Source organism: Candida dubliniensis, chromosome 2 (genome assembly GCF_000026945.1).
Source record: "Candida dubliniensis CD36 chromosome 2, complete sequence".
NCBI lineage: Eukaryota > Fungi > Ascomycota > Pichiomycetes > Serinales > Debaryomycetaceae > Candida > Candida dubliniensis.
Window position 1 is genome coordinate 1,642,952 of NC_012861.1, and position 18,818 is coordinate 1,661,769.

The 18,818-nt window shown below is 31.6% G+C and overlaps 9 protein-coding genes across 9 annotated transcripts; 6 read left to right on the top strand and 3 right to left on the bottom strand. All coding sequences in view use genetic code 12, as the record gives it.

Annotated features, from left to right (window-relative positions):
• Positions 1-913: 913 nt before the first annotated feature.
• CD36_22270 (2-hydroxyacid dehydrogenase, putative) lies at positions 914-1,951 on the bottom strand (the record flags this gene model as incomplete). Its single annotated transcript, XM_002418657.1, has 1 exon — positions 914-1,951. The coding sequence occupies one exon, from the start codon at positions 1,949-1,951 to the stop codon at positions 914-916; it is 1,038 nt and encodes a 345-aa protein (XP_002418702.1).
• Positions 1,952-2,850: 899 nt separating this feature from the next.
• Positions 2,851-3,954, top strand: CD36_22280 (mitochondrial cell death effector, putative; the record flags this gene model as incomplete). The annotated part of the gene is made up of 1 exon (XM_002418658.1): positions 2,851-3,954. The coding sequence occupies one exon, from the start codon at positions 2,851-2,853 to the stop codon at positions 3,952-3,954; it is 1,104 nt and encodes a 367-aa protein (XP_002418703.1).
• Positions 3,955-4,216: 262 nt separating this feature from the next.
• Positions 4,217-5,755, top strand: CD36_22290 (DNA repair protein, putative; the record flags this gene model as incomplete). The annotated part of the gene is made up of 1 exon (XM_002418659.1): positions 4,217-5,755. The coding sequence occupies one exon, from the start codon at positions 4,217-4,219 to the stop codon at positions 5,753-5,755; it is 1,539 nt and encodes a 512-aa protein (XP_002418704.1).
• An 892-nt stretch (positions 5,756-6,647) lies between these two features.
• On the top strand, positions 6,648-7,571 carry CD36_22300 (repressor of RNA polymerase III transcription, putative; the record flags this gene model as incomplete). The annotated part of the gene is made up of 1 exon (XM_002418660.1): positions 6,648-7,571. The coding sequence occupies one exon, from the start codon at positions 6,648-6,650 to the stop codon at positions 7,569-7,571; it is 924 nt and encodes a 307-aa protein (XP_002418705.1).
• A 576-nt stretch (positions 7,572-8,147) lies between these two features.
• CD36_22310 (D-arabinose dehydrogenase [NAD(P)+] heavy chain, putative) lies at positions 8,148-9,128 on the top strand (the record flags this gene model as incomplete). Its single annotated transcript, XM_002418661.1, has 1 exon — positions 8,148-9,128. One exon carries the CDS (start codon positions 8,148-8,150, stop codon positions 9,126-9,128), a length of 981 nt encoding a protein of 326 aa, XP_002418706.1.
• A 407-nt stretch (positions 9,129-9,535) lies between these two features.
• CD36_22320 (transporter protein, putative) lies at positions 9,536-12,346 on the bottom strand (the record flags this gene model as incomplete). The annotated part of the gene is made up of 1 exon (XM_002418662.1): positions 9,536-12,346. One exon carries the CDS (start codon positions 12,344-12,346, stop codon positions 9,536-9,538), a length of 2,811 nt encoding a protein of 936 aa, XP_002418707.1.
• Positions 12,347-14,398: 2,052 nt separating this feature from the next.
• Positions 14,399-15,136, top strand: CD36_22330 (conserved hypothetical protein; the record flags this gene model as incomplete). The annotated part of the gene is made up of 1 exon (XM_002418663.1): positions 14,399-15,136. One exon carries the CDS (start codon positions 14,399-14,401, stop codon positions 15,134-15,136), a length of 738 nt encoding a protein of 245 aa, XP_002418708.1.
• A 178-nt stretch (positions 15,137-15,314) lies between these two features.
• Positions 15,315-15,936, bottom strand: CD36_22340 (membrane traffic regulatory protein, putative; the record flags this gene model as incomplete). Its single annotated transcript, XM_002418664.1, has 2 exons — positions 15,315-15,785; positions 15,886-15,936. 2 exons carry the CDS (start codon positions 15,934-15,936, stop codon positions 15,315-15,317), a joined length of 522 nt encoding a protein of 173 aa, XP_002418709.1.
• A 1,510-nt stretch (positions 15,937-17,446) lies between these two features.
• CD36_22350 (hydrolase, putative) lies at positions 17,447-18,721 on the top strand (the record flags this gene model as incomplete). The annotated part of the gene is made up of 1 exon (XM_002418665.1): positions 17,447-18,721. One exon carries the CDS (start codon positions 17,447-17,449, stop codon positions 18,719-18,721), a length of 1,275 nt encoding a protein of 424 aa, XP_002418710.1.
• Positions 18,722-18,818: the final 97 nt, after the last annotated feature.

Here is an 18,818-nt window from a genome sequence, read left to right on the forward strand (position 1 = left end):
GGAGACAACGAAAGTGCTGGGATTTCAAGTTGTTTTTTTTTTTTTTTTTGATGGAAGTTGTCTCTCTCTCTTTCTCGTTTTTGTTTATCACACACACACGCACACACACACACACAATTAGTTTATTACGAATATTGCAATAATTAATTAAAGTGAAACTTCTATTGGTATCTCTTTCTCTAAATTGAATCTAATTAAGATAAAAGAAAACAATAAGTAAAAGTATTTTATTTTGCGATTGCGTTTGTCAAATACAACTTATTCCTATGACTGATAAGACGGTCTAGATTAATCGGATTAATTTGTCAGTTGAAAAATTTTCCTCTTTACTTTTTTTCGGTTGTTGTTAGCTTGTCCACTATCGGAATTCGCAGCTGAAAAATTTATTGATGAAAATCTCGGTTTTACCGAATGACAAGGCGATAAATATAATAATAAACTAAAACAACACACACGAGATGAACAACCAGAAAATGTTAGATAAAACATACATGCACTTTCAAATCGTTGTTGGAAATATCTCTTGTTTATATATATATGTATATTTTTAACACGCTGGCTATCCGTGTAAATTTATTATTTTGAATTATTAGTAGTGCTTTGTTTTTTTTTATTTGTTTACATTTTCTTTATATGCCGCTCATCTTTATGAAGATCTTTTTGACGTTGCAACATGAAACAAGTTAAAAAAATAACTGGAGTTATACATTTTCAAAAACTAAACTAGAAATTATTGCGGAGATTCTTAGTAAAAACTTAAATTCAAGACAATGCAATTCAGCCTGATGGAGATAAAAGACTACAAAGTGTGATACATTTTTTGGGATAATTTCAAGCACCTTTTTGTTTTTCGACTTCACTTACAGACTATGAACAAAACTTATCAACAACAATTTTGAAAGCGTATTTTCCTTTAAACTAATGGGCCCTGTTTTATTTCCATGTTGTATTGTTCTGGAACAATGGTTTTCACTTTACCAGTTTTTAAACATGACACCACATTTTCAGCAACCCAATCTTCCATATCCTTGATAGCTTCATAGGTGTGGGTACCCATGTGTGGCAAACTGACAACATTTGGCAATTTATACAATTCAGGCGACACTTCTGGTTCATTTTCAAACACATCAGCACCAAATGCACCAATCTTTCCTGATTTGAGCAACTCAGGGAGCTCTTTTTCATCAATAACAGCACCTCTAGCAGTGTTTACTATTATGACACCATCTTTCATTTGACCAATAGCCTCCTTGTTGATGGAGTGTTTTGTGTGAGCGTTTAATGGAACACTGATACAAATAATATCGGCTTGTTTGAACAATTCTTCCTTTGAAGCGTATTCAGCACCACCTTCCAAGTCAGAACCAAGTGGTTTACGGTTGTGATAAAGTATTTTGGTAAACCCAAATGGCTTCAATCTATCTCTGATAGCTCTACCAATTCCTCCCATACCCAATATACCAACAACTTTACCTTCTGGACTATGGCCCAATTTAGCACCTCCACATTTTTTGCTATCCCAACCACCATCGTACAAAATCCGGTGTCCTTCTTGATAGTTTCTCAAACATGACAACACCAAAAATACAGCAGTAACAGCAGTTGGACCCTCAACTGGAACAGTGACGTTGGAAACTTGAATGTCCCTGTCAGTAAAAGGTTGGACGTCGATTTGATCGTAACCAGCACCATTGTGACTGAGAGAAACCAAGGTTTTGGGCATGTATTGAGCCAATTCAGCATCAAATCTACCAGTTTGTTCAACAGATGCATATGTTCTAGCAATGTTAGTGATATCACTATATTTTGTCTGCAAGTCTTTAATAAACTCTTCACGGTTCTGTGATTCACAATCAATGACATCAGCAATTTCAGCAACTTCGTCCCATTTTTCTTGGGCAAATTCTATTTTGCCTAATCTCAAAACTTTGGGTCTGTTTGAAGTGGACATTTTCAATTATCTCTCTATTGGTTATTCAATAATGGATTTTAAAACAAGGACATTGGAAGTATCTTGTTAGGTATTTATACAATCAGAAAAAAAAAAATGGAAGATAAAAAAAAGTGGGGGATAACTCTATCAAACCATGTGGGGGAGCAACCCCAAGACGAGCGTGGGGGGACAACCTAACCGAATATCCTCCCGATCGGAACGTCTGTTAATGGATTTGAAAGAACTGATCAACTAAATGAACCTTTTTTTGGTAATAGACAACTTTGTTTCTCGATGGTACCCCACGAAAATTGTTGTGGAAAATTGGTACATCTATTATAGCTCTTCTTGGCTCTTTTTTGTAATACAAGCCAGATATTCTCTACACTGGTTTACACCCGAGGAAGTACAAAGTCCAATGAAAACTGAAGTCACGGGTACAGCTGATCCAGCAGAGTCGACCATGTGTTGTAAAAGCTCTGTTATTTTTAATATTTAATCTAAAGTCCGTATCAGAATTTTTTTTTTTTTTTTTTTTAATTTTTAGTTTTTTTTTTTTTTCATCAATTATTGTGACAAGAAAATTTGTTGCTAGTACTAATCTTCTTGTAATGAAATCGTCAATAACTGCCATTCAATCAGACGTTATTTTGAATTTTTCTTGGGTTCAAGTAAGAGAAATGAGAGGACTTGTTACCTACCATGAATAGTACAATCTCCGTCGGAAGTTTCAAGTTTTAATATCCGTTTCCGCTTCCTCACCTCATAAAAAGAATTGGATAAAAAAATATTAGTGGCTTTGTGTTTACTTCGATTAAGCATCCCTATTTTTTCGGAGTATAAATACTAGACAATAATCAACTGGTATTATGAAATATTTGGAATATTCCTAGGATAAGCAACAATCAAACATCACTATGTCTAAAGAAAAAAACAAACAGGTTATTATAATTGGTGGGTCATATGCTGGGATTTTGGCTTTGAAGACGTTGCTCAAATCATCAGCAATTGAATTGAACATCACTTTAATTTCACCAAACGATTCAGGGTACTTCAATGCTGCAGCTCCAAGATTATTGATTGAACCAGAAAGTATCGAGAAAACTATATTTCCTATTAAACCTACTATTGAAAAATTAACAAATGGATCTATCCACACAGCAAAATTTATCCAAGGAGTGGTCACCAAAGTTGATTTGTCCAATCGAAAGGTATTTGTCGACAACGATTCTGAAATTGATTATGACAATTTGATCGTTGCTTCTGGTGCAAGAGCCAAATCACCAGCATTTAAGTTAACCAACAACAATGATCAGAATTATACCATAAAGGCAATTTTGGAGCTTGGTGATGAGATAAAAGCGGCCAAGAGTATTGCTGTGATTGGTGGTGGAAGTACCGGTGTTGAGACATCTGCTGAAATTGCATTCAAATATTCTGACAAGAACGTTGTATTATACACTGGTGCTTCTAGACCTTTGCCCTCATTACCTAAATCCACCAGTTCCAAAGCAACAGGCAAGTTGAATCAACTTGGAATAGAAATTGTTAATGGCGAGAGGGTTAATGTCAACGGCAAAATGATTGAGTTTGCAGATGGTTCAACAAAGTCATTTGATTTGATCATTGAAACACTGGGTCTTTTGCCCAACACTGAATTCCTCCCTAAGAAGGTTTTGAATGAATATGGATATGTTGAAACAGATGAATATCTTCGTTTGAAAGATTACCACAATGTGATATGTTTAGGAGACGTTGTTGCCCTGGGTGCAAACTCAATAGTTGATCTTGTATATACTCAAAAACCCATTTTTGAAAAGACTGTTGAATACGAAGTGGGCGATAACAATTCAACTCAATTGAAAGCCTACCAGAAAGCCAGCGGGATTACTACACTCATCCCAATTGGTAGAAATGGGGGAGTTGGATTATTGTTTGGCTATTGTGCTCCAAGTTTGTTAGTTTGGTTTGCTAAGGCAAAAGATTTTATGATTTCTAAGGCTGGTGAACATTTTACTTGAATAGAATAATTATATATCTAGATAGCAAAATATGTGTGTGTTTTTGAGTTAAAACAGCTTAGTTTTTGTGTATTTCGCGTATCTGAAAGAGTATTCTTGCGCGTGAGAGAGAAATATACCATCACTTTTCAGTGAATGGAAACTACTAAGAAGAAGGAAAAAAAAAAAGGGCTAACTGATTCAAATCAAGTTATTATTATTTTTGGTATACACCATAAAAGCGAATCATACTGTTTAGAACACTCCCACCCCCCTTAAAGGCATGGATGATTACAAACAACTAGGACCAGACAAGTTTTCATGTTCGACAAAATTTCCATTTCTAACAACGCGTCTCCAACAACATGGGAAGTCAATAAACGATTTACTTCAGTATGACGAAGCTTCTGACCACGCACAACTAGCGCGTCTTGTTGATAGACCAATGAAAGAAATAAATGATTACTATAGAAACCTTAAAAAGGATTTGCAAGTTGTTCCTACATCAGTGAATGTTTTGTTGGATTCAGAGTTTATCAGTACCGGTCTACCGAGTATTGACCGTGAACTAGGAGGAGGTATTCCCATCGGAGAAATAACAGAAATATTTGGTGCTAGTGGTTGTGGGAAATCACATTTTCTATTCCAACTACTATCCAATTGTCGTAAGGAGTTCCCAACAAGCAAAAACATATACATTTCAACCGAATCATTTTTAGAAACCAAGAGATTAAAAGATTTCATAGGAACAACTTCATCGAATATTGACACTGATTTGGATCTGATATCTTATATATACTGTCAAGATTTGGAAAGCCAGGATCATATTCTATTTACTCAATTACCATTGAAATTGGATTCAGATAAAGAGAAGACAAAATTATTGGTCATAGATTCTATTGCACAGCATTTTAGAAGAGAAGATTCTATTATGAACTCGACCTATTTAAAAGAAAAATTAGAAGCACAGGAAGAAGAAATAGCAGAGGACAGATTATTTCAAGAAGTAAAAACGAAGCAAATGAATCAATTGCGAAGATTCAACAAGTCACAGAAATATGCTTCACGAACAGCAAAACTGTATTACATATATCAGTTGTATCAGCACTTGTCTAGATTGGCACAAGATTTCAACATTGCTATTGTGATAGTAAACCAGGTTAGTGATTATTCTTTTGATTCATCCGGGTCGTTCACTGAGGCAGAAGCGGGAGAACTCGATTATCCATTGAATTTGGATTTCCAAACAGCTGTGTCATCTGGTTGGGATAGTAGGACCATATACAATAGTATTCCTAATGCTAGCATAACGTTGAAAGATGAAGAGATTGAGAATTTGGAAATGGAATGGATAAAGTCTTTTGAGGACAGAAACCCTAATAAACGTCAAAAACTTTCTAATACCAACTCCCCACAGAAACAGGAATACCACCTGAATCCTCGTGAAAGAATAGAAAAACAGAAATCGTTAATTTCTAAATCCCATGAAATGAGAAATAGAGGCACAAAGAAGATTGTCCCGACTTTGGGCTACACATGGGCAACTAGGATCAAAAACCGAATCATGCTATCTAAGGTGTATAAGCCAATATTGAGTTCAAATATGGATGACGATGATAACGTAAATGAAAAGCAATCTTTGCAGACTGAAAACATTCATCATAAAAGATCTAGTGCTGAACTTGACAGATTGTTTGTTTCTATTGATGGCTGGCAAGTTGAAAGATATGCAAAAGTAGTTACATCTACACATGGCTACAATTCCAATAGATTCAAAAGGTATCGATTTATAATAAGCACACAAGGGTTAGCAGAAATATAAGTAAGTAAGTAAGTAAGTAAGTATTGAGTAATAAAATGAATGAATGAGATAACAAATTTGGAGTAGCAACAATAATGATTATTTTAGTAGTGGTGGTCATGGAAACTAGACCTATTATTGTGTTATCCAACTTGTTCCAGGCGCACCAACCAACCAACCAACCAACGTGCCAGAGTCGTGCATGGCGTGACACGTTCTATTCTCTTTTTTTTTTTTTTTTAGTTTCTCTCTTTGAATTTGTTCCACTTCCATTTTAAACTCGTCCACTACCACGATATCTTCCCCCCGCGAACTTATGAAATAAGTACGAGAATCAACAAACAAAAAAAATAATATATATATATCCAGAACGAGTCAAATTTTTATTTTAATATCTACCCAACGTTACCAAGACCACAATTAATTATTACTAGAGAGCAATTCAATTATCCAAGCAAGATAGAAGAACTAAATATTTTTATTAAAAAGTGAAACAACATGAAGGTATGTACATTACACTGTGAGAAAAGTTGCAATTGACTTTGTTTTTCTACTTCGGCGTTTGTTTATTGATGATAGTGTTGGTGTTGTTCCATCAACGACAAACAAACACAAGGAGTATTTCTTTAGGATAAATTGTTTGGTCTATCAACTGGACTAGAATTTTACTAACATAACAAAACACATATAGTACATTGATGAAGTTGATCTTGAACTTGTTAATCAAGAACTAAATTTCCATTCCCCCGACAACAATTTGGTGATAAAAGGGGGTTGTGAATTGTTTACCACCAAACCCATAGGATCAGATAGAAAATTATTCAAGACGATTGATAAACATTTGGACCAAATAATAGAGGATAATCAATTTTCACGATCAATAGAGAGAGAAAAACGTAATTCAATAAGTTCGATGTTTGGAAGCAATGCCAGTTCACCGGATTTAAGAAGACATAGTGCCATTTCGATAAGTGATATGAGAAGAAGAGCTAGTTCTAATCTGGGAAGTATAAATTTTAACAGAAATTCTTTACCAAAAATTGAACAACACAACAACAATACCAATACCAACACCAACAACACATCTTTATTATCGCAATCGTTGAATGATTCCGGAGTTATCGATGATAATGAACATGCAATTGATGAATCACCTTTTGGACCTTTGAAAAATGTCACCACGAGGAAAACTTTTGCCTATTTGATTGCCATTTTAAACAGTTGTTTCCCAGATCAAGATTTCACCAATTTACAGCCAACAACGGAGAATTTTTATAGAATAGAATCACCAGAAGAATTGGTGCACAGGTTTAATAATGTTTTACTTTCATTAGGTAAAAAGGAAGATATATTGAATTGGATATGGGATATTATAAATTCATATATGGATGTTCTACCTTCGAAAAACTCGTCACCTTATATTGCTGCTCAAAATAATGGTGGCAGTAGACATGGATCATTTTCAACACCAACAGGGAACAGTTCTCCTCCATCTAACTCATCATACGAAACGTGTCAAATCTATCAGTTTCAACCTTCTGACGAATCAATTCTTGAAGATTTGACCTATCCGTATCAACCAATGTGGTCATATTATTATTTTATTTACAACAAGAAGAAGAAAAGAGTCACTTTTATCCATATTGCCGCAATTAATAAGGCAGATTATTCAAATGGTAATGGGAACCACGGTTCAAGGAATTCAGAAAATTCATCTACAAGAGCCAAAGTGATAAATTCTGATGATGAAGAGGAATATGATGTGAATGATGAATATGGAGCTGTAGTGGATGATGACGAAGAGAATGAAGATGTTGTTGGTGATCTCGAAATTTGATTACCATTATATTATCTTTTAGTGCTCCCCCCCCCCTCCCCCCACTGTTTTACTGTCTTGTTTTCATTATTTCTTATTTGTTGTGTTTTAGTTGTAAATCATGTAAGTATTAATAATTTCAATTCATATATATCATGAATTATAATTGAAGAACTATAAATTAAAGGTATATATATATGTTAGTTGATATCTTGATTGAATGTATATATACCCCAGCTTTGTATAATTTGGAAAAGTAATGTGAAGGACATCAAAGGATTGCCAGTTCCGATAATCTCCCCCCCCCACCACGAGGTTGGACAGATAAAGAAGAATTTAACAATCAAAGTTTTAGTGTGGGGGGACTTTGTGTAATAAAGATGATCCTGTAATCAACTTCGAGTAAAATTGTTTATTATACAGGCAATTTAAACTCAACGCGATAAGCAATTTCACCAACAACAGCAACAGCCAACGAATCAATAAAATAGAGTTAAACAATATTTCATCAACACTTTTTTTTTTTAATAACTGCTTTTCATTGCTCCTTTTTTTTTTATCTTTATTTTTAAACAAGTCTCTTCCTCTGCATCAATAATGAGATTAGCAACTGAAATTGATTTCAAACTTAACAATGGTAAGACCATTCCTGCCTTAGGATTAGGTACTGTTGCTTCTAAAGATCCTAAAGATGTTAAAGATCAAGTGATCACTGCTGTTAAAGCAGGATATCGTCATATTGATACAGCTTGGTTTTATGGTACTGAAAAATATATTGGTCAAGCATTACAAGAATTATTTGATGAAGGAGTTGTTAAAAGAGAAGATTTATTTATTACGACGAAATTTTGGCCATCATATTGGGCTAATCCGGAAAAATCATTAGATGAATCTTTAAAAGATTTACAACTTGATTATGTTGATTTATTTTTACAACATTGGCCTATTTGTTTACATGGTGATGAAAATGGATTACCAAAAATACCAAAAGATGAAAATGGTGAATTGATTTATGATGATGATCCAACACCAAATGGTACTAAATTCATTGATGTTTATCATAAATTAGAAGATATTTTAGATACTACTACAAAAGTTAAATCAATTGGAGTTTCTAATTATTCAATTCCAAAACTTCGTCAATTATTACCTAAAGTGAAAAAACATATCCCTGTTTGTAATCAAATTGAATATCATCCACAATTGCCTCAACAAGATTTAGTTGATTATTGTGCTAAACATGATATATTGATTTCTTGTTATTCGCCAGTTGGTAGTTATGGAGCTCCAGTTTTAAAAATCCCATTAATTAAAGAATTGGCTGAGAAATATCAAGTTACAGAGAATGAAATTGCTGATGCTTATAATATTTTGAATGGTAGAGTTACATTACCAAGATCTTCTAATCTTGAAAGAATTAAAACCATTATTAGATTACCAGATTTGACTAAAGAAGAATTGGATGAATTGTATCAAGTTGGAGTTAAAGATCCTCAAAGATATATTTGTGATCCTTGGGGGTATGGTATTGGTTTCCGTTGGTGGAAAGGTGATACTTTAAGTAAAGAATTTGATTAGAAGAACAACAAAACAAGGTGCTATATTGATTTTTATAGGCGATAATCCAAAAAAAAAAAGGAAAGGAAAGGAAAATAAAATGGGGGGTGAGGGAAGAATAGTCTCCAATTACTTTAAATGTGGAGCATATAACAAGTGCAACTAAATCGTTGTCTTGATACTTGGAATCACATCCTACATTTTATTATATAAAACTAGAACAACAAAAATATAAATATAATTAAAATTAAAACATTAAAATAAACAAGAATTAATAATAACGATAAAAAAAAAAAGTAAAATAAATTAAAACTAAACTATGATAACAATTTAAAAATCAAGAAAATCCAAAAAAAAGAAAAAAAAAAAAAGTCAAACAAGTAATGATATGTTTTATCTTCTGTCTGTGTGTTTTTTTCTTTTTATTATTATACTCTAATAGGTTCTTCATAAGCTGGTGGAGGACCAGTGAAAATAAGAGCACCTTTATCATCAAAAGTAGCATTTTCATCAGAAACTTGAACCCCTTCTTTAAGAGCTTTATTTTTTTCAATTTCTGATAATCCCATTGAATCTCTAGCAATCCAAATATGTGGTTCTTCAGCAACAACAGCAGGATCATCATAAGCATGTCTAATAAAATCAGAATGATATTCAATATAATTGAAATATGAATTAGGCATATCACTTCTGATCAAATCAAATGTATCTTTCTTTGGTTGGAAAAATGTTGTTAACCATGAAACTCCTTGAGTTGGAGCAGCAACTGCCTTATTAACTGGGTTAAATCCAGCAGATTTTTCTGGATCATGATTGTCCTTGTTATTAGAATCAGTAAATGGACTCTTTGGTTTATCAACCAGTTCTCCATGACCAACTTTAGTATCAACAGCTGATGAATCAGAACCACGATGATATTGTTGTTGTTGTTGTTGTTGTTGTTGATCATAGCCATGACCATATGAAGATGTACTATTTCCTGGGATTTTATCAGGTAATACTTGATCTTTTGGATCAGGACCTAATCCCAATTGATTACCACCTTCCCAATAGTTTTCACCTTCAAGTTTAATTTCTTTAGAACCTTGATCATGCATTGGGTAAGAATATGTTGGATCACCGGCAGCATATTTAATGGCAGAAATAGGAACAGCATCAACTAATGGTAAGAATTTCCATTTCATCCATATCCATGAAGCAATGGTAACAACAACAATAACACCTTCTAAAGCCACACAAGCCCAATTTTTAGAAAACACGAAAATGGCAGTAATCCAAAGTTGAGCCAAGAAAAGACCAGTGAAAAGTTGGAATAATGATTTAACATAATTAGTACCTCTTGCATCAACAGTACTTGGTCTTAAAACAAAAATCATAGTGTAAATATAAGCGAAATAAAATAAAATGAAAGCAATGGCAGTGAAACCTAAAATCAAAGGAGCAATAACTGAATAAGAAAGAGCAACAACGGTTAATAATTGGAAACCTGGATAAAGAGTAGAATAAGCTGGTTGACCTAAAGTATTCCATCTTGTCCATTTAGCTCTTGGAGTACCATCCAAAATTCTTCCTAAAATGTGAGATAAAATCAAGGCAACAATTTGAAGTAAAACTCCTGAACTAATAGTTAAACCTTGAAGACATAAATAAGAATAGTAAAAATTGACTGATTTAGGGAAACTTGATGATAATTTCTTTAATGCTGCACCTGGATCTTGAACAATTTGTGTAGCAACAGCAGCAGCTGATGAACCCAAGGCAATGGCAAGAAAAACATTAACCACTTGGAAAGCAAAATACCATGATTGACAATAACTTTCAACTTGTTGAATTGTAAGACGTCCAGAGATTTTACCCATCCATTTAATAAATGGAGGAACCAATGACATCAAAATTGCTAATGCTACCACTGGAAGTAAACCAGTAATAACTCCCATAATAACATCAGGCATGTTAAGAATAAATTTCAAAAATGGAACCTTATCAGTCAATACATTAATATTGGAAATGGACCCAACTACAGCTACTGGGATACACCAAAAAATAATCAATAAAGTCAAAATAGTGTTAGCAATAATACTTTTAATTCTTCTTTTCATTGAAGTTAATTGCAAGTTTTCCCAAATAATATCTTCTGGTGCAGCATTAATAACAGTTTTAACTCCTTTAAAGTCAGGTTGGTAAGGAATAGCTTGATAAGCCTTTTGCAATTCCAATTGACTAGGGAATTCAATGAAAACAGCAGGTAATTGATCATAAGTTTGATATTCAATTTGTTCTTTGGTGATTTCTTTATTCAATTCATTCAATTTTTCTGGTGAATAATTTAAAGTATCAACTTTTTCACCAATTAAAAACTTCAATCTATGAGTTGGTCTTTTCTTACCATCTTTCAAATATTTATCAATATCATCTTGTGGTTCAGGTGCTGGTTTATTCTTTTTAAGACATTTATTTCTTAATTTAACCGCTTTAGTTAAAACTTTATTAAGAGTACCTTCATATTTGTTAGCCAATTTAGTTCTTTCTTTAACTTTTTTTTGTAATTTCTTATAATCTCTAGAATACCAAATGTTTGTAGCAGTTGGGAAATAACCTCTAAGTTTATCATCTTGTAAATATTCAGTAGAGATTTCTGTTAACAAAAGGGTTCTTGAACTCAATAAGGAATCATATAATGGAGTAGTTTGAAGAGCATGACGATAAGTAACATAATACACCAATTCACGATAAATGAGGAAAATCACCGCACCAAATAAAAGCCATGATAAGAAAACATGAGCAAAAGTTCTCCATTTATCTTTAATATTGGCAAAAGTTAAAATATCAAATCCTTTAACATTAGAACCAGGAACATTGTTATTACCATTGGTGGCATTAACTGGGAAAAGAATTGGCCAAGTTATAACTGCTCCTAAAACACATATACAGAAAAATTCAAATAAAAATCTAAGGAAAAAATATCCATCAGTACCAGCAAATTGAATATAAAAAGTACGAGGTTTTTTTAAAAGATAAGTTAACCAATTGAATGGACCCTTAGGGACAGTTTCTGTTCTTAAATCGTTAGGGAGTGATTCAACCACTGCACGAGGTTCATACACTCTTCTTTGTTTACTGTGGATAGCAATGAATCCCAATAAAAACACCACTGAAATCACCAAAGTGGGGATTAAAGTGGATATAAATTGTGAAACCGAAGAATTACTACTTTGAGGATCACTACTACTATCGGCCATTATTTAGGAATATGAATGGAAACGATTAATCCAATTAAATTAGTTAAAATGATAATGAATAAGCTAAGAAAGCAAATAAATTAAAAATTGAAAACTTGAATTGGGAAATTGGGAAATTGTTAAAAAGAACAGAAAAAAATTGTAAAGAGCAACTGAAATGTAGTTCTTTTTATAACAATTGAACTAATTTGATGATTTATATATAATGTGAAGAGTTAATTATTTTTTATTTTTTTTTTGAATGTTTTGATTTTGAAAAGAATTTTGTGATTTAGTGGGTGGATAGGTGGATAGGTGGATAGGTGGAAATCCATCTCTATGTAGGAACTAAAAATAATTTTAATAGTCACTCAAATTATAAAGAGAAGAAGAGGAAGAAGACAAAGAAGGGGATCTTTTTTCTTCCCTCCTCTTCACTCCCTTAAAAATCACACAAAATAATAATCTATAAATTTAAGTAATCATACAGGTGGAATTTTGTTTGTTTCAAAAATTCAATTATTGTTTAACAACTAAAGAAGAAGAAGACTGAGCCTTTCTATTCTATTCTATTCTATGCTGTTTGTCTTTATCTCAATTCTTCATCACCACTAAACTATTTAACACTTGCTCTTATCCAAGTCATCATACCTATGCCACACCTATATCATTTCCACCAATTACTCGCCCAACACAATAATAATAATAATCCAATAATTTACACGAAACAAGTAGATTAACTGCTACCACCACCACCATTATTTACACCGCCAACAGGGCTTCTTGTTGCATTTTTTTCCTGCGTTATTTTGGTATTTGCTCTGTTAAATTTGTTTTTTTTTTTTTTTTTTTCACTTCCATTCGTCTAATTTATTGGAATTCATGTATTCTGTGGAATCTCTACATCGTTTGCTTCTCCCCGTTGAGTTTCCAGCCTCGTTTAATCGATTATAATTGCTATTTATGCTGAAAATAGTAATAGTAAGATTCTAAATCCAGTTGAAATTAGCATGTGTTAATGAAAAAGAAAACAATTTAGCAACTAACTGACTAACGAGTATTTATAATAGAATAGTGAACTTTACATTATAGTACATTATTAACTGTAATAGTATCTGAAATTGCAAGCAATTAGAAAATAAATTGTCACGATTTTCGTTCCTTGGTAATTGGCGCACGACCACATTGAGAGCAATCTTCGGGATTTTCTTTCTTTGTTTCGTTCGTTCTATCACCAGCCGTGTTTTCAAAAATCCATTTCTTCTCGTTTCTTTTTCTCTTTTTTTTTTTTTTTGCAAGATTAATTAATTAATTAACCCTAAATTAAAGTTGAAAATGGTCTTGTATTAAATGACATCATTATCTTTCTGTCGAAATCTTGCATCTTATCTTTCTCTTCTCTAAAGTGGCTGTACACGCTGTAGTCAAAGGACTGACTTTTTTTTGTTAAAGTTGTGAAATTTTACAAACTCTAAAACTAAATTCTCTTTTGCTTCTTCGTTTTCTTTTTTTTTGTACGCGACGGACACGACTTTGTGTGAATTGCCTACTACTACCAATCATAGTTTGTTGTGTTTATTTGATATATTAGTAGGTTAAATTGTTTTTTTGTTTTCATCAAGTCAAAATGCTTAAAAGATAACGGATGCGGATTAAAATACATCAAACGTATTATTTTTTTTTTTTTTTTGTTTGACAGGTCCAACAGGTATATTCCTGGGTTATGAATCAATATTTGTGATATTATATTTGATTATAGTTAATGTAAAGAATCCTGCATCACTGGGTAAAAATTGACATATAATTGAAGTTCTGAAGAATGATGTTAAGTAATGTATTATTTGTCATTATCCAATGGTTAGTTCTCTTAATTTATACTTGGCTATACCCTTCACCTTTGTTTAGTATATCACCTTCAGTCATATAGTTTAAAGAAATAAGTTCTTGGTTTGTATAAGGTCTTTTTTTTTTTTTTTGTGGTGATTGTGGATTGCAATATTCATACCACCAAAGGAGATTGTCAGCTTTCTTTTTTTTTTTTTTTTTTTTTTTGACAATTCTTTGATTAAAGCTATGCAAATATTCTTGTTGTTATATCTCATTGTTGGCATCATATCTATGGAGATAATTCCAATTGAAGACATTTCTTATCAAGAGGATTCAACTTTACTTGCACCACGATTTTTTTATTTCGATAATTTACAAACTTTGCAACCAAAATTATTGCAAATCTTTGCAACACCAATCCCAACACCAATTATTCAATTATTAGACACAAACCATTATTTAATCCCTGATGATGAATCCAATTCAGAAGATCACTCTAATAATACTGTTCCATTACATTGGATAGAGTTTTATACTGAAAACATCAGCTATGAAACCAATCATCATCAAGGGATTATTGTTATGACCCATGAAACTGTTGATAATAAATATGCTCATGGTGATTTAGCCTATACTTGGTCAATGCTCAAGAAATTTGCTGTAGAATATAATATGGCATTATCATTATATGCTGGGTTTTATTATATGGTTGGATTATTAACTGGAGCTCGTATTTCACCAGAATTTGATATTACATCAAGTTTATCGATCATGTATACATGTCCAGTAACCAATGGTAGAACTGTTCAATTAAAAGTGTATCCAACATTAGCAAAATTGACTCCATATTATCGGAAACTTAAATGGAATTCAAAATTACAAAAATTCATTGTTAATAACAAATTTACTAAACATAAAAGAATCAAATTATTAGCATTAACTGGGTTAGAAGATGTTGAATGTGTGTATATTCACAATAGTTAAGCAAAATGAATTAAGTTAGGCAATCCTGATATATATCAAGTATATATATTTAGTTCAAAATTGCATAAATAAAGTATTTATATATATATAATACAAATTCAGAAAATATTGCCCACTAATAATCTATCACAACATTTTCTCTATTCTTAAAAGACAAAAGAAAAAAAAAATAGTTAACTTAATAGTGGACACCAGTAGAAACACCTTCAGCAGTTTCTTGAATTTTGCTAGCAATTGGGTTTTCAACCTTGACATACTTGTCGGAAAGTGGTTTAATCACACTATTGTAAATCAAAGTGGAACCACCAAATGAAGAAAGATAGATAAGGAATCCAGTTTTAATAAGGTAATAGAATGGGACATAATATAAAATAGTGTTTGACCAGAATTCAATGACATTAATAAATGCAAATACAACCCAATAAGTCAATAATTTAGTGTCATCATCTTTAGTAGAGGTTTTCAAGGCAACAAGTGAATAATAACCTGGAATGACAAATCCAGCAATATTAGATAAAAGTTGACCAATACCACCAAAATTCAACAAGATTAAAAAGAAATATAATCCACCAGCACCAAGAACAGCATATGATCTTGGTAAACCGGATCTTTGTTCAAATTGATCTAAAACAGCAAAACTTTTAGTAGACTATGATTTGAATTTGTTAGTAAATACTAAAGAAAAGTTTACCATCTTAATACAAAATTGTGGTTAAGAATAAATGATTGTAATGGCAAATAAAACATACTTTATCAATTTGAGATAAATAATTTTTAGCTTGAGATTGGAAACTTGACATGATGATTTAAAATTAAACAATTGATATCTAATATAGAAATTGGATTGAATTGGATTGAATTGAATTGAATTGGAGTAAGAAGAAAAGAAAGGAGAAAGAAGGAAGGAAGGAAGGAAAAAAAAGACAACTGTTGAAAAGAAAAAATTAAAAAAAAAAAAAAAAAAAATTGAATGAGTGATGGTTGATTGAAAATTTCCAATTGTGACAATTAAGAAATAAGAAATTTCATATAATATTAGGAGTTTTAAGTGTGTGTGTGTGTGTGTTATTCTCAACTCCTTAGAAATTAATCTTTTTTTTTTTTTTAGCTTCTTCTTCTTCTTTTTCTTCTTTGCTTCTTTTCATTCGTTTGCTACTGCTGCTGCGGGAATAGAATAGCATTTTCTTCCATTACGTACACAATCTTTATTTGTGTGTCTTTCTTTTGCTCTTTGTTTCTTTGTTTCTTATTCACTTTTGATTGGTTTTGTTATTCTTGTGTTAGTCGTGGAATTTGACTCATTTAAAGAATTAATTTGTAATTGAATTTAATGTACTCCATGAAGATAACAAATCTGTCTTGCTTACTTGTTGGTTGAGAGCAATAAAATACCAGATTAATGGAGATTAGTTATTGAATTTATCAGAAGTGTTGAATCCTTCCTGTACCTTTCCAAGCCAATCCTTATTGATAAAATCTACACACAATAAACAAAATAAACTCTTAATTACCCGTATGCTAGATAATTAAATTTATTATCTCCAGATTGTCTCTTCCTTTTCATATCAAAACCCCATCTAATTCAATCAATATCTATTTCTCAATTATATACCTTTCACTTGAATACACAAAACTCTCTCTAGTCGTGTATAAATACTCAAATTATCTCCTCTCTCTTTCTTTTTTTTTTTTTTGCACCGGATTTAATATTTGTTTCGGATTTTGGTGTTTTTCACATCGAGTTCTCGTTTCACACAGTTAAAGGACCAACTACTTTCAACTCCACAATTTCGGTCCAAAAAAAGAAAAACATACAATTGATGCAAAAAATCTACTACTACCTAAAAAAAAAAAAAAAAAAAACCTACAATTGTTGATGAACATATGAATAAACTTAGTCTGATTAGTGTAATCAATTCCTTTCTTCTTAAATCCATCTAATCTCAACTCTCCACGGGAACCCTCATCTCTGTCATTATGTAATGCAATTGGTCCAAAATCCTATATCTGTTAATAATTAGTCTACCCCCTTCTCCCCTTCTCCCCTTCTCCCCTTTTCCCCTCTTCCTCCATCCCCCACACAAAACTTAAAGCCACAAACTTTAGGACACCAAAATGATTAACTTTTTTGACTCAAATTATACCCATTACACTAAAAGCGATGTTTAATATATAAATAAATTGAAGTTTGTTTTCAATTTGGAAATATCAATAAATTCAAACTTTCTTCCAAATTGGACTGTTTAAACTTTGATTAAAAATACAAATTCCTTTCGATACTACACCCCCTCACCCCCACCCCCCTCCATTATGATTTCTTTGAGAGGAATATTTGCATTTATCCTTTTACCAATTAGATTATTATTTGTTTTAATCAAATATCCATTCTTTGGAGGAATAAACAATTTATATAAGAATGATTTAATCAATTCTTTGAAATTGACTTTTTATCAAGCATTAATTAATTTCCCTCTTAATGATGTTTATATTTTCACATTAATATCTAGTGAATTTATTATCAATAAAGTAATTGGGAAATTATATCCTAGTTTAACTAAAAATTTATCAAATTATGGTGAAAAATTTGATAAAAATAGTTATTGGCTAATTGAAAAATCAAATAGATCATCTAATGATCCAATATTAATTTATTTACATGGTGGTGGTTATTTTCTTGGTATTATACCTCAACAAATTGAATCATTAATAACAACTTATTATTTATTAGACCCAATTAAACAGAGGAATTTATCTATATTAATATTAGATTATAAATTAACATCTCATGGTTATCCAATTCCTCATCAATTGACTCAATTACTTGAAACTTATACTAATTTGGTTAAACAAGGTAATGAAAATTTTTTATTAATGGGTGATTCTGCTGGTGGTAATTTAGCTATAACTTTTACTCAATATTTAAGATTATCATCAAATAATAATAATAATAATAATAGTAGTAATAGTAATAGTTCAAATTTACCATATCCTAAATCATTGATTTTGATTAGTCCTTGGGTTAAATTAATTGCTGAAACTTATCAAAATACTCCTGGACATTCTTATTATAATTATTCATCGGGTGATGTGATTCAATTTGATAGATTTTCAAGTAGTGAATTATATCAAAATCTTCTTGGTACTGATACAAAACTTAATTCTTTAACTGTATCTCCAGGAAATTGTCTTTATTCAAGGGAAGATTGGGAAAATATTCCTACTTATAATCAACTTGGTCATTCAGTGTTTGTAATTTCTGGAGAACATGAAACTTTCCGTGATGATATTTTACAATGGTGTAAATATTCATTAAATTATCCCGTTGATGAATTGAATTTTAAAGATTCTAATGGTGAATATGATCCTAAAATTCATAAATATATTAGAAATGATGAAAAATCAGCTTATATTGATATTAACATTATTCCTTGGGGGTTACATGATTATTTAATTTTTGAACATACATTGATTGGGAAATTGAAATTGGATCCTAGTTTGAAACTTCAATCAATTAATAAAAGGAAATATTTTGGTACTTTAAGTGTGGTCAATTTCCTTAACACTATATTACCTGGAGAAAACTGAGTTTTAACAGAGAAATGCATACTTCCAACAATTCTGAAACTATCGTTTACCAACAGTTACTTATATATCTGTGTATAATCATCGTTGTATAGTATAG